Source organism: Zea mays, chromosome 7 (assembly GCF_902167145.1).
Source record: "Zea mays cultivar B73 chromosome 7, Zm-B73-REFERENCE-NAM-5.0, whole genome shotgun sequence".
Classification (NCBI taxonomy): domain Eukaryota; kingdom Viridiplantae; phylum Streptophyta; class Magnoliopsida; order Poales; family Poaceae; genus Zea; species Zea mays.
Genome location: NC_050102.1, coordinates 127364952 through 127386667, shown reverse-complemented (window position 1 = coordinate 127386667; position 21716 = coordinate 127364952). Strand labels below are relative to the sequence as shown.

At 46.6% G+C, this 21716-nt stretch overlaps 2 protein-coding genes across 4 annotated transcripts; one reads left to right on the top strand and one right to left on the bottom strand.

The window, feature by feature from the left end:
• The first annotated feature begins 10350 nt into the window (after positions 1-10350).
• Positions 10351-14334, top strand: LOC103632825 (probable GTP diphosphokinase RSH3, chloroplastic). The gene is made up of 6 exons (XM_008654556.4): positions 10351-11364; positions 11458-11643; positions 12506-12966; positions 13048-13206; positions 13292-13658; positions 13743-14334. The coding sequence occupies exons 1-6, from the start codon at positions 10681-10683 to the stop codon at positions 14052-14054; spliced, it is 2169 nt and encodes a 722-aa protein (XP_008652778.1). The 5' UTR covers positions 10351-10680; the 3' UTR covers positions 14055-14334.
• A 3118-nt stretch (positions 14335-17452) lies between these two features.
• Positions 17453-20926, bottom strand: LOC100382002 (Protein GAMETE EXPRESSED 1). Of its 3 annotated transcripts, none has more exons than XM_008653413.4 (7): positions 20759-20926; positions 19489-20097; positions 18805-19392; positions 18553-18679; positions 18279-18465; positions 18034-18190; positions 17453-17939 (listed from the first exon to the last, which is right to left on the bottom strand). In XM_008653413.4, the coding sequence occupies exons 2-7, from the start codon at positions 19980-19982 to the stop codon at positions 17630-17632; spliced, it is 1863 nt and encodes a 620-aa protein (XP_008651635.1). In that variant the 5' UTR covers positions 19983-20097; positions 20759-20926; the 3' UTR covers positions 17453-17629. The 3 variants fall into 3 exon arrangements, with proteins under 3 accessions (XP_008651635.1, XP_008651636.1, NP_001168240.1); XM_008653414.4 differs by lacking the exon at positions 20759-20926 and adding an exon at positions 20301-20378; NM_001174769.1 differs by lacking the exon at positions 20759-20926 and having other exon boundaries at positions 17467-17939; positions 19489-20366.
• Between the last annotated feature and the right edge of the window lie 790 nt (positions 20927-21716).

Here is a 21716-nt window from a genome sequence, read left to right as displayed (position 1 = left end):
ATTTAAATATAATGGAAGTGTGTCACTTATTTCTCTAATTTTACAACAATCCAGAAAACCAATTCGTATAATGGCCTCCAGTTCTGATGTCATTAAGCCTGAAGCGTTCGACGACGCTAGCTTTAAGCGCTGGCAGATTAAGACTCGCATGTGGCTCACTGACCTAAAATTATTTTGGGTAGTGACGTCGGCTGTTCCCGAGGCTGCATCAGATAATGCTGATGATGCAGCGAAGGCCGCCGCACTAGCGGAGAAGGCCAAGTGGGACGAAGCCAATGAGGCATGCTTGTCTTGTCTGTTGAACGTCTTGTCGAACCGCTTATTTGACGTGTACTCTGGTTTTACCTCTGCTAAGGGTCTATGGACTGAACTTGAGAACGAGTTCTCTGAAGTTGACAATGGCAATGAATCATTCACAATGGAAAACTACCTCAACTATAAAATGGCTGAGAGAAGGTCTGTTATAGAGCGGCTACAGGAGATTCAACTCCTTGTTAGGGACTTGGTCCAATATGGCTGTGTCCTACCAGACAGTTTTCAGGTGAATGCAATACTGGCAAAGCTCCCGCCTTCTTGGCGAGACTTTGTGACTTCACGCCGCCACATGAAGAAGCAAATGACTCTCACTGAGTTGTCAGCTGCAATAAATGTGGAAGAGCGTGCAAGGTCCAGTAACAAGTCATCCCAGCAACTCCAGGCTCACGTTGTTGAGAAGGGTGGAGATAGAAAATTCCAGAAGAAGAAGAAGAAGAACTCTCCATAGAAGAATCTGAACCAACCTAAGTCCAAAAAGATGAAGAAGAAAAAGGAGGACTTTATCTGCTACGTTTGTGGTGTCTCCGGGCATACAGCTCGGAGGTGCAAACTTAGGAAGGGAAAAGGTCCTCCACCTCAGCGCAAAGAAGGGAACGTGGTGGTTAACTCCACCCCAGGGTATGCACTTTAAGCCTTTATGGCAAGTCCATCAGATGACTGGTAGATGGATTTCGGTGCTACTGTTCATATTTGTGCTGATCGATCCATGTTCTCTTCATTCCAGGGATACAACAGCGCACCAGTCTTGATGGGAAATGGTGTTCCGGTAGCAGTTCGAGGTACTGGACAGGTCTACCTAAAGTTAACTTCAGGAAAGATGCTCGTGCTGAAGGACGTACTCTATGTGCCCTCGATGAGCCGGAACCTCATTTCAGTGTCGCTGCTATGTCGACAGGGTCTCAAATTAGTGTTTGAGTCTAATAAAGTGGTCCTGTCTAAGTTTGGTACTTTTGTTGGAAAGTCATATGAGTCAGGCGGTTTGTTCCGTCTTTCTGTTTTGAATATTCTTCTTACCATGTTAATGTGGTCTGTAATAACGATTCCATTAATAATATATGGCATTCCCGTTTGTGTCATGTGAATTTTGAGGCCATTAAGAGATTAAGTGACATGTCTTTAATTCCTGAATATAAACATGTTAAAGGTGTAAAATATGGTATTTGTGTGCAAGCTAAGCAGCCTAGAAAACCGTTTCATACGGTTGAAGGCAGAAGTACCACTCCTTTAGAACTAATTCACTCAGATATCTGTGAGATGAATGGTATAATCACAAAGGCGGTAAAAGATACTTTCTTACCTTGATAGATGATGCTACCAGGTTCTGTTATATTTACTTACTCAGAACTAAAGATGAGGCACTAGAACACTTTAAGATCTATAAGACTGAAGTTGAAAACCAGTTAGACAAGAAAATTAAAAGGCTACAGTCTGATAGAGGAGATGAATACCTTTCCAACCTTTTTTATGAGTACTGCAAAGAGTGTGGAATCATTCATGAAACCACCGCTCCATATTCACCTCAGTCAAATGGGGTAGCTGAAAGGAAGAACCGAACGGTGTGTGACTTAGCTAATGCTTTGTTGCAAAGTTCGGGGATGCCTGACATCTGGTGGGGCGAGGTAGTACTCATAGTATGCTATGTCCTGAACAGGGTGCCGCCTCGCAACCGTGAGGCCACACCCTATGAAGGATTTAAAGGAAGGAAGCCAGATTTTTCGCATCTTCGGACTTGGGGCTGCCTTGCGAAGGTGAATGTCCCGTTGCCGAAGAAGAGAAAGCTAGGCCCTAAGACTGTAGATTGTGTCTTCCTGGGTTATGCACATAACAGTGCAGCTTATAGATTTCTAGTGGTCCATTCCGAGACGAGCGAAGTCGCTGTAAATGTAATAATAGAATCTCTGGATGTGACATTCTTTGAGAGCATCTTCCCTATGCGGGATAAGGAAGTAGTAGCCCCAGATGGTCCATCTCGGACGTATTCTCTACCCTCGAGTGTCCATGACCAGACTCCAAAATTGGAGTTAAGGAGGAGTAAGAGACAAAGGACTGAAAAGTCATTGGGTGATGATTATATTATTTATCTAGTGGATGAAGAACCACGCTCCCTCACAGAGGCATATACATCTCTAGATGCAGAGTACTGGAGGGAGGCTGTCCATAGCGAGATGGATTCAATCATCTCGAACGGAACCTGGGAGATAACTGATCTCCCAGCTAGTTGCAAGCCTGTGGGCTGCAAATGGATCTTTAGGAGGAAGAGGAGACCCGATGGTACTATTGAAAAGTACAAGGCCCGTCTTGTGGCTAAGGGTTTTACTCAAAAGAAAGAGGAGGATTATTTTGATACTTATTCTCCGGTGGCTCGATTGCCCACAATCCGTGTGCTTTTAGCTCTAGCAGCTGCTTATAAACTTCTTGTTCATCAAATGGACGTAAAGACAACATTCCTAAATGGAGAGCTGGAAGAGGAAATTTATATGCAGCAACCAGAAGGATTTGTGGTTAAAGGACAAGAGAGCAAAGTGTGTCGCTTGATTAAATCCTTATACGGTCTTAAACAAGCTCCCAGACAATGGCATGAGAAGTTTAATAATACTCTGACCACTGCCAGGTTTTGTGTAAACGAAGCCGACAAGTGTGTGTATTATCGCTTCTCTGGGGACAAAGGTGTCATCATGTGTTTATACGTTGATGACATATTGATATTTGGGACCGATTTGGAGGCTATCATGGAGAAAACAGTATTCCTCTCCAAGAACTTTGATATGAAGGACTTGGGTGAAGCTGATGTTATACTGAACATCAAGCTGATAAAGGGTGAGGATGGGATTACTTTGTCACAATCCCATTATGTGGAAAAAGTCCTGACTCGCTTTGGACATATGGACTGTAAACCAGTCACCACGCCCTATGATCCATCCTACATGCTCAGTAAACATGAAGGCGAGCCTGTGAACCAGCTACTATATTCGCAGATCATCAGATCTCTCATGTACTTGAGCAGTGCAATTAGACCAGATATCTCATATGCAGTATGCAGACTGGCTCGTTATTCGGCCAGTCCAGGAGATAGACACTGGGCAGCCTTGTACAGAGTGCTTCGGTATTTGAAGGGAGCGATGAATCTTGGTATTAAATATACCAGATTTCCGTCAGTACTTGAAGGATTCAGTGATGCAAACTGGATCTCTGACTCGGATCAAATGAAGTCTACAAGTGGCTATGTGTTCACTTTAGCTGGTGGGGCCGTGTCATGGAGATCGTCTAAACAATCAGTGTCGACAAGTTCTACCAAGGAGGCTGAATTAGTTGCACTTGATTCAGCAGCATTGGAGGCTGAATGGTTGAGAGACCTGTTGTTAGACCTTCCAATGTTAGCAAAGCCGATACCGGCTGTCCTAGTATACTGTGATAACACTTCTGTGTTGCTAAAAGTGAACAGTAGAAAGGACAACCAAAAATCCTCGAGGCATATCAGAAGACGACTTGATTCATGTCGGCATGCTAGAGAGACAGGTGTAATAACAGTAGATTACATCAAGTCTGAAAGGAACCTTGCTGATCCTTTGACCAAAGGACTGGCTCAAAAGCCAATCCAAGCAGCGTGCATGGGAATGGGACTCGTACCCTGTTAGCGGTTTCAACTGCGGATAACTGTCCTATGTGACCGGAGGTCTCGAGATCCAGGCTCCAGGAAACGAAGCACTGTGGAACCAAGAGCACAAAAGACAAAGAGTCTCATTACCTGCTGTGCTCTGTCTGTATGGCAGGTTGAGCGATATGCTCTTAATGAAGTCAATGCTATAAGCAGGGAAATTGTCCTACAGAATTTCCTTAACGATTTCACCTATATGAGCTGACTGTGGGGTCGCAGTCCGGGAGAGAATGAGGTTTTCTCTCTAGTGAGTTCATGAATAGATATTAAAGGGCTTGACCGTAACACCCTGCCCCGTAAGAGAAGCAGATAATCTGCCTAATACTATGTGCCTTTTGTGCGAAGATTCTCACACTAGGGTTTGTGGATCAAGGCGTAGTCCTCCGCTTACTCGTGCAGGGTTAGAGTACACTGGGATAGGCTTTGGTTCAAACCTAACAAGTACCTCTACCGAAAAGTAGTATATAAACAGTACGGGAGCTCAATGATATTGATCAAAAAATAAGAGTGAAAATGGTCGGGATTGTTATTCATTTTGGGGTTTTCCCTTTATTTTCTTTTGAGGAAATAAAGAAATGAATTAAAAAAATTAAGTGGCCAGCCGGACTGGGCCTTTACTAGGCCCGTAAGCCAAGCAGCCCAGCCGGCTGGGAATAATCCCTAGGGCACTTCCGTGCCTCTGGTAGAGACAGTGGAGAGGTAGAGAGCGCAGGCAGTTGTGCGGCGGCGGAGGCTCAACGGCTTGGCCGGCTTGCACGGCTGCTTCTACGCGTTTCCTCTCTATTCAACGGCCTCCGAATTTGGTGCCTGGTCTCTGCTCCATAAGTATGGGTGTGTTTCCCCTCTCTCTGGCGCTGGCTGAGCAGTCAGATGTTCTTCTTCCTCTCTCCGTGTGTGCTGCTCCGTTGAGAACTTAGTTCGTTCCCTGGTATTCTGGTGGCGATTCTTGCTGGGAGTGGTTCAAAGAGATAGAAAGTGGTGCTGTGCTTGCGCAGCGTGTCTTTCCTGTGCTCTGTTGTCGGAACCGTGCATCTGTGTAGTGCTGCAGTTCTTCTCTGATTATTGTCCACCATGGCCTGGTGCTTGGGCTCCCTCTGCGCGGTGTTCCTCTTCTCGGGCTGGTGCCGTGGACGTCTCCCTCGGCTCCGGCAGCGGCTCTAGTATCTCCGTCAACCTCCCGCCGTGCAGGCCCGGACGTGGGCGGCAGAATTGGTTTTTTGGGACAGAACTTCGTGTTCGCTGAGCTGATCTTCCCACGTAGACAATCTACGTGCTGTGAGTTATTCGTTGCCTCACTTTATTTACTGTTTAATTTTGTGTAATCTGCTAGTATTAATTACTTGGGTGTGATTGCACTGTTGTGGGCGGATTTGTGTGCTCGATGATGATAGCGGTGTAGTGAGACAACGTGACAGTCTGGGTTTTAGTGTATTGTCATTTTCAGCATTGATATTATTTGTGCCTAATTAAATTTCTTTTTGTTGATTGCACTATTAGTATTTACATTTGGTTATTAGGCTTATTACATCTGATCTAAAACTCTGATTTGGTAAGATAGGACTGTCACGTTAGTCGAGGATCTCTGATCACCTTTTAGCGTTGGAGGGCTGTTTATTACAGCAACCCGCTATTTTGAGAGCAAGAGTTTAAGATAAACAATCATGTTTATTTGTTTAATCTGCCTTCTTCATCTGCAAGCCATGTTTAATTTTGAAATAGACCTGAGTAGCTATTTTACATGTTTACATGTTCTAGAATTGCTACTGTTCATTGATGCTAAAATTTCATATGGCATTTATCTGAGTTATATGACTGTTTTATTCAGAATTAATATATTTAATATATTTAAATATAATGGAAGCATGTCACTACAACAACATGCAACCCTGGAAGAACGTTAGTTATAGGCAGCTCCGGTCAAAAGCAATTGTTCAACCATGATGGTCAAGCTTCAATATTACAGCCAACTCTCAAGTTCGGGGATAGCATTATAACCTCTACACGAAATCACAATTTAATGGGATTCAGACCTTCGCGCGAGGGGCGGCTACTGGATTTCACTATAGTTAAAACACATCTCTCGATAATTTAAAGTCAACTAGTGTATATTTGTTATCAATGTGAACTTGCAGAATTGACTTTACATCAGTTTAAAGAAATCAGAAGTGAGAAACTTGTAGACGCGAAGACTTCACCCTGAAGCCTGAAGCACCTACAACAAAGGAAGGACGTACATACGAAGACTCTACCAAGGCTATATATACGCGCGAAGCTTGATCCACAGAGACTGTGAAAGCCAAAAGAACATCCTATGAAGCCTCAATAAGAATAACTATCAGTCCTCAGATGATAAAGTTATAGAATCTTCGTAGATACACGAACATGCTTGTGAAGATTAACCATTCATAAGGATTAGTTATTAATGGAGATGGATGGAGATAAAAAAAAAGATCATACTACACTCGTGTAGATGAACTGTTGTAATCTAATAGCTGAGGCTTCATAGGATAAAAGGTTTATGTAATAGACCCTCCATTCTTCAAAATTGTAGTCGTTTTAGCTTTTTATTTTTATGTCTATATTCAAATGGATGAAGTTGAATCTAGACACTTGTTATAGGACTAAGGGTGTGTTTGGTTTGACTTTTGGCTTTGGCTTTTGCCCCCTAAAAGCCAAAAGCAACCAAAGGGCTGGATCCAGGAAGCAGCTTTTTCTAAAAGCCGACTTTCTCGTAGTGCAAAACTGAAAGCACCCCTGGACCTGCTTTTAGTGGCTTTTGGATAGAACTGTGAAAACATATATCGAAGAACTTTTAACGACTTTTAGTGGTTTCCACCAAATGATTTTTAGCTTTTTAACAGCTCACAGCCTACAACAGCTTTTTCCACAGCTCACAGCCCACAACAACTTTTTCCACAGCCACAGCCCAACCAAACAGACCCTAAGGCACTTATATGTATTTTGTTGTATATTTATAGAGCTAGGTGTACCAAAAAACCTGTTTGTTTGGGATTATAATCTATCTAGATAACATAATCTAACTTATTTTGAATTTATGGTCTATTTGTTTGAAATTTTAACATGGCTAGATTATAGGCTTCAGTTGGGGCCGGAAACTGATAGCGGACTGGGCTTTTGGCCCAGCAAATGTCCAGATACACACTCTGTCGGTCTGTCCTGACTCACGAGGCCCAGCTGACATCATTTCAGTTTTTAACTCTTTCGGTGCAACCTGGAGCTATATATTTCTTCAGATTTTCTTTTTTTCTTTCCTCTATAAAATAGAAGAAGTACTTGAATTATGGGTCAGGATGCCTCCATTTCATAGTGTAACTCCTTTTCCTTTTCTCTGATACGAGATCCTGGAGACACTAGGGTACAGTTTTGAGTTCAAGAGCGGTAGGTAGATTCAGCGTCCTACCAATACCGTGCACGTTGGCAGAAAAGTAGTATAGTAGTACAATGTGCGTGGTGTGAAGTCGTACAGGAGGTGCCAGAAAACTGGTTGATTCTGGCATTCTGCGCCGTGTAGGAAGGGGCACGCAGCACGAAGCCTCTCGCATCGAACGACATTCGGACCTGCAAAGCGCAACAGCCGATGGAGACGGCAAACGGCTGGTCAGGTCTATACCTGCTGCGGCCTGCGTCGACTCGCGCGGCGCTAGTGGCTTTCCCGCGAATTTCCGTCGACCGGCACGCGCAAATCTTCGTCGGCCACCACGTTGCCGTCCGGTCCACGTCCACGTCGCTCGCTCCCGCGGGCCGACGACGAGCGTGGCTGGGTACCACGTACCATTACCATAATAGTACCATCGCGCTCCGGGTTCGCAACAAGTGGCCGCGATCGCCGTTCTCTGCACCCCACGTGGAGGAGACGTAGGCGAGCGTACAAGGCAGACGTCCACGCTTCAACTGTTGCACGCACGTTGCCGGCAAGCGGGCGGCGCTTGCGCTTCCGTTCTTTATCCGCCCTGAGCGCTGATGACTTGTCGTCCGTCTTGATCAAGACGGAGGATACTTTTTTTGGAACAGGTTAAGGTCCCGCACGTTGGGCACCGCACCGACGAGAACAAAAGGAAGAGGAAGTCGGATCACACATCAAAGCTCGCAAATTTAGTGAAACTGAAAACGCTGACGGGAGTGCTTGATGTTCAGTTAGTGACGGACTGAGAGTGATTATTATTACTCTCTGCCTCTGCAAGTAAACACGACATAAACGAGCGTAAGCGTCGCTAGAGTTTCCAGAACGTCATGTGGCGAGACGAGTCGACGCTGCCGCCTGCCGGTAGGATTCGGCAGAGCCGTGAGCAACAGCGCTGCCATCCCACGTTCAATGCAGGACCACGGATCGACCAGGGACGTCGCTGCCGCCGCCGCCACCAACCGTTCGCGGCAGCTGACGGAGATTCAGGCACTGGACGCTGGACCTGGACCCACAAAAAGGCGAGATCCCAATCACACCGGAGTCCGGAAGGTGAAGAAGGGCGCCTCCGTCACGGCATCCTATACCTACCTGCCTCCGCGCTCGCCCGGGCTGGAAGATTCTTCAGAAGCTCACACTCACACACCTCACCCCGAAGGCTAGATTCTGGTCCACACAGCCCGGCGCCGTGGAGATGGAGACGCCACCGCCACCCTGCATATCACGGCTTTCGCTCAGACAAGCCGCCCATTCGGCGTGGCGTCACATCATCACACGATCTAATTCATCCAAAAGGGCCGCAGCCAGCAGGCGATGCAGAGTTGCAGACTGGGAGGAGAATCTGAGACGAACTTGAACAGCTTACATACACACACAGCGGTTCTACTTTTTACACCCTGCATGCAGGCATGCAGCCTCTGGGGTTCAGGACAGGGGGTGCAAAACACGCACCCAGGGCCAACAACAGACTTTTGTTTTGAGATTTAGGTCTCCTCTTTGTCAAAGAAGAAGATCTTGCAGGAAGCTTCTATTCACACGTCACACAGAAAATATCCACCAACAATTATTTAGCATAGAATAATTTAAAAGTGTAGTTTTGTAATCGACTAGTTACTTAACCTTATATTTTTTAATTAAAAACTAGCATATAGCTCATGCTAACACTATGAACCGGATGATCGAGAGAGGGATCAACGGTGGTGTCACAAAAAGAGAGGTTGACGACGACAACGACGTGAGTGGGAGGGTCGGCGGGGAGGTAGAAGAAGAGGGATGAAATATGAGTATTGTATTTAAATAATGTTGTTCATTAAATTTGAGGGAGTGATGAAGAGGGGTTATCTGGCTATCTGAATCGTTGTTTTTTATTGTGTGTTTAAGTCTAAGTATATTTTGTTTGGTGGATTTAGTGAAAGTTATGAGTGTACGAGGGATTTGGCTGGGTGGGATTAAAAAGGATTATATAATGCTATAGGTAAATACTTTCAAAAGAAACAAATGTGTCAGTTCTTTTTTAAAAAAAGAGTGACAAATATGGTGACCGCAACAGGTAGCACTCAATGCTTAAGCGGAACCTAATAATCCCTGTGATGGAGAATTTTGCCGGCCGAATCTCCATGATTTCTGCAACGGCCTGTAGGAGCTTGCCGGAGTGCAGGAACAGCGAATTAGAAAATGGCCGCCGCGCCAACTCCACTCCACACCCCTCTAGGGAACCTAGAGGTAGTGGATAAGCTGTAGCACCTTCTAGAAAGTCTTTTATTCTACTACTATTTTGCTTTTGCATTGCTTTTATCGGCATGATAATGGCGCATTAGCATCACATCGAGCATCATTAGCTGTGGCCAGGGGGCGTGAATGAAGAAGGTTTTGGATAGGGCAAGCTTTTTATTTAATCGAGACATGTGTCGGTATGTCCAAGGCGTAAAGAAGTCACAGTAACGCCACCAATTCGTTCGTTTGGATAGAAAGGCGGTGTCGCCGACTGGGCGTCTAGCACTCTAGCTGACGATCCTACTAGCACATTGCAATCGGCCGGCTCCTCCTGAGTCGCAAAATCAGCGAAATGTTAGTAGGAGGCAAAACTTCAATTGCAGTGATTCAATGTTAGTTTACAGATGACTGATAGCTAGACTGTTCTTTACATTTAAAATATCGATGATTATATTATAAAGTTGTAGCGTGCAAAAGTTTAGCAAATACGTAGACTTGAATTAAAGTTTCTCCTCTTCTTTTGAACCGCAATAGCCTTGGATTAAAGATCTATCCTCTTCTTCCGGGTCCGTATTTAAAACACTCGAATCCTAATCGCTAAGGGCCTAAGGCTGACAAAACCGGCAAAACCGAAACTAGTTAACGGCCAAAACTCCGGCAACACGGTAGATAGAAGATTCCTGAGGAGGGGCGGTTTCGGCATTTTGAAAGCCAGCCGCCTTCCTATAATTAGCGAGGGTCCCAGATTCTCTCTCTTCACGCACACGCAGCAGCAGACGGGACGCAACCCAAGTAGTACGCAAGCCGAACAGATTTTCCCCATTTCCCTGCTCTCCTCGCCCTCCCCACGAAATTCCCTGCTTGATCACGCCGATTTCAGCTGTTTGCAACACTTCCTCTTGTTCGATTTTTATTAACTCGTCGACTCCACCTCACCGAGGTCAAATCTTTGGCATCGGATTCTGTTCTGTGCTGCCTTTTGGTTTCGGCGCCGAATTCAGTTCCGATTCCGAACAGTTAGCAGCTTTAAGCGGCTTTCAGTTCGAGCGCGTCGGAGGCATCCCTGATTCCGGCGATGTCGTTGCCCGCGATTTCCATGTACACCAGTCCGCCGGGCGCGGTCTACTCTTCGGAGTTCGACCCAGCCTCCCGTGGCTCGTCGCCTTGCACCACCGCTGCGCCCCCGCCGCCGGCCGCCTCGTACCGCTTGCCCTCCGGCGGCGGCGGCCTGTCTTGCCTCTTCTCCTCGCCGGCAGCTGCGGCCGCGCCGCCCCGCGCCCCGGCTCACGACGACCTCGGTGCGCTGTGGCACAACAGATCCGACGACCTGAGCGTCCCCGCCGACGGGGGCGGGTACTCCTACTCGCACTCCCACTCGTCTTCGCAGCTAAAGCGGAGGGACCTGCATCACCACCACCACAGCCCCGTGTCGGTGTTCCAGGGGCCGTCCACCTCTTCACCATCCCGGAGCCCACCGGCTTCTTGGCTCGCCGCCCGCGACCGCGACCGCCTCTTCGCTGGCTTCGTGCGCAACGCTCTCGGTTCCTGCGTTGACTACGCGCCGCCCACCAGCCCTCGCCCGGAGGTCGGCGCCAGCGAGCTCGCGTTCGAGCTCGACGAGAACCTCGCGGAGGCTAGCCCTGCCTGCGAGCCATACGCCCAAGAGCTGCTCGCGAGTGCCCAGGATCGCCACCGCATCTTCCACGAGGAGCTGGTCGTGAAGGCCTTCTTGGAGGCCGAGAAGGCTCACCGTGGCCAGGTAAACCACAAAATTCCAACCTCCATCTGAGTGCCTGAATTGTCCGATCCTGATAGTTACTGAATCTTGTCTCTGCTTTTGTTGTGCGAATAGACGCGCGCGAGTGGTGACCCCTACTTGCAACATTGTGTGGAGACTGCTGTGCTACTTGCCAAGGTCGGCGCAAATGCAACGGTTGTCTCTGCTGGGCTTCTGCATGACACCATTGATGATTCATTCATTGACTATGACCACATCTTCCATATGTTTGGTGCTGGGGTTGCCGATCTCGTCGAAGGGGTATGTGTTCCTTTTCCCTTGGAACTTGATAATTTGTTGCGATTGGAAAGCATCGTTATTTCCTCTGTGTATCAACAAGTTGTTGGCTAGATCAGTTGCAATTATTTGGTCCAATTATGATGATATACCTCCTGCAACTTTAAGTCAATGATCTAGTGCTGCTGTCATTTTATCTTATAAGCACCTAAACAAAAATTACCCATTTGGATTAACCCAATGTGCGACTTTTGTGGATCAACCCATTGTGTCATATTTGAGTTAATTAGCTGACAATTGCAGCACACTATTTAGTCTGTCTCTTAAAACTATAAGTTACTTTATCTTTCTTGCAGAGTCATAACATCTCAAGTTTGACTTAAATTATAGATGGAATTATAAAATTTTATAACACAAAATAAGTACACTTTAAAAATATAATTGATTAAAAATCTAATCATACTTGTTTGTCATCACAAATATTATTAATTTATTATGTAAATTTTGTCAAACATGATATGCTTTTAGTCCCCCAAAAAGATAGAATGACTTATAATTTGGTGCAGATGGGGTAGTTCTTTATTTCTTTCCACAACCACAACCTGCAATATATTATGTCAATTTGTTATCGGCTGCCTGCATTCTTCGGTTTGACATGTCTATTTTGGAAATTCCCTTTTAGGGCTAGTTTGAGAACCCCATTTTTCCAAGGGATTTCTATTTCCCATGGGAAATTAGTTCATTTTCCTTTGGGAAAATGAAAATCCCTTGGTAAAATGTGGTTCCCAAACTAGCCTTTATGTGGTGTTACCCATCCTGGTTCTAACGTTGCTCCGTTCTGTTGCCAGCTCCATTGTCCTTAAGGTTTTTTGTCTGATCTGTTCAGGTATCCAAGTTGAGCCACCTCAGCAAACTTGCTCGTGACAACAACACGGCAAGCAGGACAGTTGAAGCAGATCGCTTGCATACGATGCTCCTCGCAATGGCGGATGCACGCGCTGTTCTAATAAAGCTTGCGGATCGGCTGCATAACATGGAGACCTTAAAAGCTTTGCCTTGTGCCAAACAAGAAAGATTCGCCAAGGAAACAATGGAGATTTTCGTGCCTCTAGCTAACCGGCTAGGGGTTGCTAGCTGGAAAGACCAGCTGGAGAATCTCTGTTTCAAGTATCTGAATCCGGAAGAGCACGAGGAGTTGTCGTCCAAACTTAGGGAATCCTTCGACGAAGAACTGATCACATCTGCCGTGGATAAACTGGATAAAGGCCTGAGGGATGCTGGTGTCTCGTACCACAGTCTTTCTGGGAGGCACAAGAGCCTATACAGCATCCATTGCAAGATGCTAAAGTACGTCATAATCATCCCTTTTTTTGCAGTGGTTAGTAGTAAAGCATTCTCTCATGCATCAATTTGTTAAAAACTTATCAGGAAGAACTTGACGATGGAAGAGATCCACGATATACACGGGCTGCGTCTTTTGGTTGAGAGCGAAGAAGATTGCTACGAAGCCCTTTGCGTCGTCCACAGACTGTGGCCTCGAGTCACCGGTCGATTCAAGGATTACATATCACGTCCGAAACTAAATGGGTAATAAGCAAAGCCGCAAGCCAGTAGAGACCCATCCACCTCTCCTGCTGCAATGCAAGACCTTTACTTGCTTGCTTTGCTGTAGGTATCGGTCGCTGCACACTGTCGTCATGAGCGAAGGCGTCCACCCGTTCGAGGTCCAGATCCGCACGAGGGAGATGCATCTGCAGGCCGAGTACGGGTTCGCGGCGCACTGGAGGTACAAGGAGGGCACCTGCAGGCACTCGTTCGTGCTCCGGATGGTGGAGTGGGCAAGGTGGGTGCTCACATGGCAGTGCGAGGCGATGGACAGAGAACGGACTGCCTCCCTTGGCAGTGATGACGGTACTGTGAGCGTGAGGCCACCACCAGCATGCCCGTTCCCCCAGCATGCAGAGGACTGCCCATACTCGTACACCCGCCAATGCAACCATGATGGACCGCTGTTCGTCATCCTCTTGGAGCATGGCAAGGTCAGCCCAGTTCTGGACTGCCCTTACGCATGTTTATTGTTCGATTCAGTGATCTGATAGAGATTGTTTGTGGCGTGATTTCAGATGTCTGTCCAAGAATTCCCGGCGAACTTGACGGTGATGGATCTCATGGACCGCGTGGGCGCCAACAGCTCGAGATGGAGCCCCTACAGCATTCCGATGAAGGAGGACCTGCGGCCGAGGGTGAACGGCGAGCCCATATGCGACCCAGACCGGAGGCTCAACATGGGGGACGTGGTGGAGCTGACGCCGGCCCTGCCTCGAAAGTCCCTCAGCGGGTACCGGGAAGAGATCCAGCGCATGTACGATCGCGGCGGCTTCGCGCTCTCAGCCCGGGGCGGCGGCGGCGGCGGCGGCGGCGCCAGACGCTGCTGAGAGACAGTAGCAAGACGACGATGCGTAGCCCTTTTTTTTTCTAGTACCATTGTACCATTCAATTCGTTGTAAATACGTAGTATAGCAGGTAGGTAGGCCTTGCAGCCGGGGTGGGTGGGTTCTGAAATCTGTTGCACCCTGTCCTGAACCCCATGCAGTGTGTAAAAAGTAGAACGCTGTGTATGTAAGCTGTTCAAGTTCGTCTCAGCTTCTATCTCAGGCCCTGTTTGAATTACAAGGACTAATTATTAGCCACTAAAGTTTAGTTCATTTTAGTTTAGTTCATTTGTCGCCAACCAGGCCGACTAATAGAGAGACTGAACTTTAGCTTTCTCTTGGATAACAATTAGTCCATTAGTCCACAAATATGAGCTAATCAGGACTAAACACACAAACAACCTATTAGTCCATAGTATCTAAACGCCTAGTGACTAATAGCAATGGGCTAAACATTAGCCGGACTAAACTTCAGTACAACTAAACTGTAGCTCTAACGAATCCAAACAGTTGTTTGACCTAAATCTATATAAAATTATTTTTTAACAGAGGAAGTAATTCCATTCCAGAAAGGCAAAGTACGGAACACGGGATTACGGGAATACTACTCCCTCCGTTCCAGTATATAAGGCGTAACCACCTCTGGTTCAAAGACCAAGAAATGCATTTAATTGTTTCTATACCACTGCATCGATATATTTATGCATAGAGAGAGCACGCCTTATATTGTGAAATAAGAATAAAAAGTGGTTACGCCTTATATCCTGAGACGGAGGGAGTAGTTTGCAAGCACGGCGCACGGCGCGTGGCGCGGCCGTTGCCCTCCCGGGCTCGGGGACTCGCCCCTCCGCTAGGACACGCGTTGCGCGCACTCCAGGAGCAGCCGCGCCCGGCGGCACCACGTGGCCAGGGGACCAGGCGCGAGGTGGCGGCTGCAGACTGGCGCCTGGCGGGGCCGATCAGGACGACAGGAACCGTTGCCCGTGCCGTTTCTTCTCGTTTGCGCAGCAACTCAAGACGTGCACGTTTGCGTAGGTGAAGATGGTATACGGGGAAAACGTGTGGAGAATGCTAGCGTACGATGGGGAGTAGTGTGATGGCTCAGTTCTTCAGTTTAGCTTGTTGTGTGTCTGTGCGTGGATCAACTTTTTTGACCAGGTCACGTTACATTTTTTCCTGTTTACTCGCTTACGATGGCACACACGTCTGCTACTGAGCTCTATTTGGACTCACCATCTCCAGTCATATCATTTATATCTATTCTCTACACATTGCTCCAAAAAAATCTTTTTCTGATTCTTTCGCTAGTATCCAAGTCTACAATGCATTCAACTTTTTACAGACAGTGTCGGTTATTGCGCACCAAAGATAATAAATAGGTGGGCCCAACTAACAACCGATAGTGGAAACCGATTTCTACTAGCGGTTTTCTTAACAGAACCGACAGTGGAAATCAGTTATTTCCATTGATGATTGGTGTAAGGGAACCATATGTGGAAATAACCGATTTTCAGTTTCACTGGCGGTTCTGTTAAGGAAAATGTAAGTAGAAATCGGGTTTTAGTGGCAGTTCCTTAACCAATCACTTGTGATCTTTGTTGTACTAATACCCCTTCGTTCTCCCCGACTGTATCTCACATCCAACTTTCATTGAAGTTTTGATCTTCATTTCCAATTTTTTTTGGAAGAAACTTGCTAATAAATGTTGGTTTATGTTTCTCTTGCCAATTTTTATTCAATCTCGCTCAATTTTAGCCACATTTTGGATCTAGGGTTTTACCATGTGAGAGAGAAGAGTACGGTAGCTAGATTTTGTCTTTTAATGTTTAGTTCTCAAATCAGTTTATTCATGATATATTTAGTTGTTTAATAAATGATGCATGTGTTTGTATGGAGAGAGATGAATATATGTTTGGTAATTAAGATTTTTTTGTTTATTAGTTTCTATGAAATGTTGATTTAATTATGTTTCAGTTGCCATTGTTGCTCAATTTTTGTCGCGTTTTGGAACTAGTCTTTTACCATGTGTTAGAGAGAATAGTGCAGTTAGGTTTTTTTAACTATTTATTCAAATGAGGTTGCCTAAGATGGTTATATATTATCTGTCATCTATCTCCTTTTCTTGTTTAGTTTTCAATTCAGTTTTTTCAATACATATTTAATTGTTTAATGAATGGTACACGTGTTTATATGGATAGAGGAGGAAGATAGATTTGGCTATTAAGTTTTTTTGTTTATTATTTGCTAGGAAAGTTTGGTTTATATTTCTCTTGCCAAATTTTGTTCATTTTTCTTCAATTTAGCCATATTTTGGATATAGGGTTTCACCATGTGTTAGAGATAACGTAGTTAGGTTGCCTAATCCAACCTCTTGTGACCTTTGTTGTATAAATACATCTTCATCCTTCCCGACAGGAGGTGATTTTGGAGATCCAGATTTCACAAATTACAAGGGGGTTTTGATCTTTAATTTTTGGAAGAAGGTTGCCAAGAAAGGTTGGTTTTATGTTTCTTTCATTATTTTTTGTTTATTTTTTTGGAAGAAGTATGATATCTAGATTTAGTTGTACATAATGATTATAACATTGGAAACTAGAACATCGAACTTTTTTAGTTTATAACACCTTTGCATAGAAAATGGTCATTCAGTAGAAGAAGGAATATTACTAACACAACCTACTTATGGTGGTATTGGAGGTTGTAGTGCGACCAATGAAGATGATTATTATAATGCAGGTGGTTACAATGATAACAGCAATATGAGTGATGATGATGCATCTGATGGAGTTGATAAGGACGAAGCAGCCATTGATGAAGCTAATGGAGATTATCTAAGTGATGAAGATGATTTTGGCGATGTTAGAGTTTCAAATAGGTTAGATATGGAGGTAGCTAGAGATAACAATACATCAATACTTATGAGGAGGAGAGATCTATAGGCTCTAATGATGGTCATCGTGTTCCTCATCTCAATTCTAGGGAAATATAGATATTGAGGATGCTCTTTGTTGATATTAAATGTCAGATGTATCATCATCATCATCATCATCATTATTATTATTATTATTATTATTATTATTATTATTATTATTATTATTATTATTATTATTATTTGATAATAAGAGATTTGAGAATAAAAAAAATCACAATATAGCTTAATTTTGAACCCGATTAGGAACCACAAGGTTAGTATGAGATTTTCTTGAATACAAAGGCATAAACCCTCAGTATTGCCTTTCTTGGTAGTGATTCTCGCATAATACGAAATGCCGTGAAGATTTGTGTTGCTCACCTTGCAACGCATGGACAGTTTCACATAGTAAAAACAAAAACAATAATAAAACATCTTGCTCTTTGGACCAAAAACGGAAAAAAAAACATCACTGGTAGCCGCTCGAATGGAAGCATGAAAATTGCAAAATGCTGAATAGCACACGAGATTTCTCCAGCGTGATTTTATTTCCGAATGGTAGCTTCTTTACAATGCGGTAGACCAACGTGTAAATTAAAATTTCACCAACATCTGATGCGGCACTCAAAATAGCTCTTTCGGAACTAAAAAAAAACCAGACCGCTGCCTATTTTCGTGCCCGCAGATTGTATTTCCGGGAGACAAACGTGGTGACGGAGTTCTCGCCAGTCTCCTCTGCCACGACGATTTGGTCGCGCCGTCGAGTTGGAGGTGACCTCTCCGGCGGCACGACATAGGTTGGGTCCATCTTGCTGTCCACGTCGTCTGCCAGCTCGTCGAAGACCCACGAGTAGTCCCTCAGGCTCTCCTCCGACTCCGAGGCGTACGACGGTGCCCTCCCACCGGCGTTTTCCTCCAGCGCCCGGACCTTCTCCACCAGCGTCTGGAGCAGCCCGTAGTTCAGCACTTCGTAGTCCCTGAAGGATATGAACAGAAGTTGAAATCGCAACATGTGGGGATTTGCATTGTATACTCCACAGCGCGTAGTAGAGGCATTTGTTTGTCACGTACCTGTAGGTGAATATGGAGTGCAGGATCTGAACAGTGGCAGCGCCGAGGAACGCCATTCTGACCAAGAACACCTTGGACATGACCCAGAACTGCCTGTCGAAGTCGTCAGCACCGAGTTTGATCAGCCCTATCTCCAACAGAAGCGTGAAGCACAGGCCTGCCAGGGCAAAAATGTCCGTGAGAAGTGGGCACTCAAATCTAGTTTTTGAACAGGTTTTCAATTTCGACAGTGAAAATAGTAGTACCAAAGTAGAGGTGGCCCCTGATGCTGAACGTCTGCTTTGCGCTGGTGAGCATGTAGACGAGGAACACAATGCAGCAGTAGAAGAAAAAGGCCTTGATGAAGCGAGACTCGGCTAGAATGGCGTTGTGCAGAATGTACAGCTTGTCCAGAGCAGCGAAAATGTTAGCCTGCTTTGCTCTAAACTCTTCCTGTGTGCATGTGTATGAATGAAAAAGTTCAGAAACAAATACATATAAAGTTAGTCGTATGTTTTTGAAATGGGGCAGTATAAGAACCTGTGCTTCCAGTATGGAGTGAGAATTCTGGATGAGATGCTCATGGGCTTGCCGGATCTCTTCTTGTCGGGACAGCAGCTCCTCCTGCTGACGCTGGCCAAACTGTGCAAGTCTCTGAACTGTTTCCCTGCCATTGATAACTTGGTCAACATCTTTTTTTTAATCACTGTTAGACGTGCAGCGAGCATTTTATCGATATTCAGGAAAACATTACAAAATGAACGGTACATATGAACATAATAACAATAACACCTGCTTTCTTCAAGAGCTTGTGCTTGAAAGCTGTGGAGTTCATTCAGTCCATCCATGGCCTGGGCCTGTCCATTCAGTAGCTGCATCTGGTTCTCCAACGACTTTCCAGCAGCACTCCCAATGTCATCAGCGGTGCTCTGCAAATGCTGCATCTTCGAAGACATCGACGCACCGACACTTTGGATTTCCTTGTGGATATATCCAGTCTCCTGTTTCAGCTTATCCATCCCGTTTCCTAGCGTTTGGTACGACTCCTCAACGCGCGCCATGCCGGCCTCGATCTTCTCCCTCATCTCCGCCTGCCCTCTGCCCAGTTCAGCCTGAGCGGTGGCGATCTCCTTGGACTGCTCGAAGATGGACTTGGAGTGGAGCAGCACGTCGTTGATCTGCACCCCGACGTGCTTCGACGCCTCTGCCAGGTTGTCGGTCTGCATCTCGATCGACGACAGTGTGTCCTGGACTTTGCTCGACTCTTTGATGATGTGGTCAGCCCTCTCCTCGATCACCTCGAGCTTCTCCTCGGCATACTTGGATGTCCTTGTGAGGTCGTTGACGAGTCTCTCGGTGTTGTGCTTGAAAGCTTCAGCCCTGAACGAAAAATAAATAAATGAAATGAAACGAAATATGAAGCTCGTTTGCGACTGAATGCCAGGAGAGACAGAGAGAAGTAAACAGTGAACTTACTGCAATTGGTGGCACAGGGTGTTGGTCTCCAAGAAGAACTCGAGGAAGACCTTGTCTTGGGACTCACCGAGCCGCTTGCGGCAGTGCACCATCTCGGATCCCTCGGCGCAGGACGGGAAGGGCGAGCGCCCCGAGTCCTCCTGGAAGCAGCTGCTGAGGTGCCACGCCAGGCGCGACTGCCTCTCCTTGTCGGCCATGATCTCGCCGCAGCTGGCGAACAGCTTTCCGTACGCATCCTGCCAGCAGTTCCGCGGCCCGGCGAGCTTGCCCCGCGCGTTCTCCAGCAGCTTGAGCCCTCTGGGCCCACCGGCCCCGTCCATGGCGAAGTCGGCCACCGCGCCGTCGAGCGCCATCGCCGGACCGCGGTCGCCGCCCGTGGCGGCCGTCGACGGGGACGGGGAGGAGAAGATGTTCCACGAGAACCCGCCGATCGTCACGGGGCAAGCCAAGAGGCAGACCGAAACCGCCAGCACGGACCACGCGTCCCTTGACATGATGTATTGGTAACTGCACTTGGCGCCGGCGATAAGCGATCTTTTTTATATCTTGGCAGCCGGCAGCCTAAAATCAGCGCGGGTCAGGCCTGACTCAGGCGTTCGCATGCAGTCCCTGCCAGGAACAGCGAATTGAAGGGCATCATGAGAGAAGGAAAAAAACGTTTATCGGATGCAGATTGTAATGTTCGTATTAATCTGGATCCTTAAACAACTCGATCGCATCAACTAGGGCCTCCTGTATTGGTATCGGTTGTTTCAGATGTTACTCAAAAGGCAGTTTTTTTTCAGAGCAAAAAATACGTAGCTAGTAACGACCTAAACTAGTGGTTGCCGCAAAATTCAATCTCCCAATGAAGAACGGAAGGTAATGGCGGCGCGAGCAGTAACAAGTTGTTGGTAACCTGCGGCGTGAATGGCTTCCTCTTATATAAAAAAAAGGAGTCGTGGTCACAGCTGTGTTTCTTGGCCGGCAAGGCAGGGGGGAGGTAAGAGATGGCTGTCACATCACAAATTCACATTCAGGGAGGGAGAGCCAATCAAATGTTTCCAGGAAAATAGAGTCGGTTTGGACCTTTTGACACCGCATGTGGAAGAGACCCCACTCGATGGCACGCACAAAATATAATGAATCAAGGTAATGGAAACAAACAATATGGGACGGATGCCAGGGTCCAGGGAAGCGTTTAGTTTAGCAAGCGGTTAATCGCAGTTAAGTTGGCTAGCGGACTGGGACCAAACTGCCGCAATTCCTCTTCGCGCACGCATTGGTGTACCTGAATGCTCCGTCGGGCGAGGGGGATGCCACCGAAAAAAAACGCGAGCGAGAGGGCCAGCAGGGAGGGCGACTTTGGGGCCGGCTGGCTGAGCGACGGACCCCTCTCCTCCGCCGCCGTTCTCCGCACCGAGGACGCGGACCTTTCGGCTTTTCTCTGGACTATTCGCCGATGGACGATGAGCGAAAGGCAAAGGCATATATATATACAAATAGGCGACGCTGGAGTGGTTTAGCAGAGGGAAAGAATTCGCAGTGAAACGATACGGTGGCTCACAGTTCACACGTGAAGGGGCGCCTCAGGGATGACCAGCCGGAGACGAAGACGAAGAGGCGCCCGTTCATCAAATCTACTACTTCCTTCCCGTGTTCAGCTTCATGTCAGCAACTCCAAGGAGGAAGCAGCAATGGGGTCTCAATCGGTCGCGTCGAAGGAGTCAACAACTGAAGAACCTGATGAGAAGACAACGCAAGCGCGTGTACGACGTCCAAGTGACAAGTACAGCGGGCCGCAATGGATCCTGTAAACACGAGTGGGTGTGTGCGTTGGCCGTAAACGATGGGTCACAGTAGACAGTACTTAAGCAACGATCAGAAATCTGAATGGGCATCAAAGAACAGAAATATAATCAATACAGCTTTCCCCTTGTTCACGTCTTCTTCCACCTCAAGCCTTCTCCTCCCTGCTACATCTGATCTCTGACTGCTATCTCTCTAGAAGTATCAGTGACGCTAACAATTGATATCAGATGTGTTCGATTCTCAACTTCAATTTGTTAACACCATGACTCTCAACTTCAAGCTCATACTCGACAAGTTCAACCGAAGGTTCGACGAGTGGGAGGCTCGCTGGGACCAGCACTTCTCGCCTCCGCCGTCGATGGAGCCGCAACCGCAGGATGACCCATCGGTCGCATTTGCGCTCATCTTCAACAACACCACCGTGTTAGGCCCCGCCA

Coding starts and splice junctions, on each gene's coding strand:
- LOC103632825 (XM_008654556.4), top strand. CDS start 10,681: ATGTCGTTGCCCGCGATTTCCATGTACACCAGTCCGCCGGGCGCGGTC. Junction 11,644..12,505: donor TTGCCGATCTCGTCGAAGGG/GTATGTGTTCCT, acceptor TGATCTGTTCAG/GTATCCAAGTTGAGCCACCT. Junction 13,207..13,291: donor TCACGTCCGAAACTAAATGG/GTAATAAGCAAA, acceptor GCTTTGCTGTAG/GTATCGGTCGCTGCACACTG.
- LOC100382002 (XM_008653413.4), bottom strand. CDS start 19,982: ATGTCAAGGGACGCGTGGTCCGTGCTGGCGGTTTCGGTCTGCCTCTTG. Junction 18,466..18,552: donor ACTCCATACTGGAAGCACAG/GTTCTTATACTG, acceptor ACATGCACACAG/GAAGAGTTTAGAGCAAAGCA. Junction 18,191..18,278: donor CAGGGGCCACCTCTACTTTG/GTACTACTATTT, acceptor TTGCCCTGGCAG/GCCTGTGCTTCACGCTTCTG.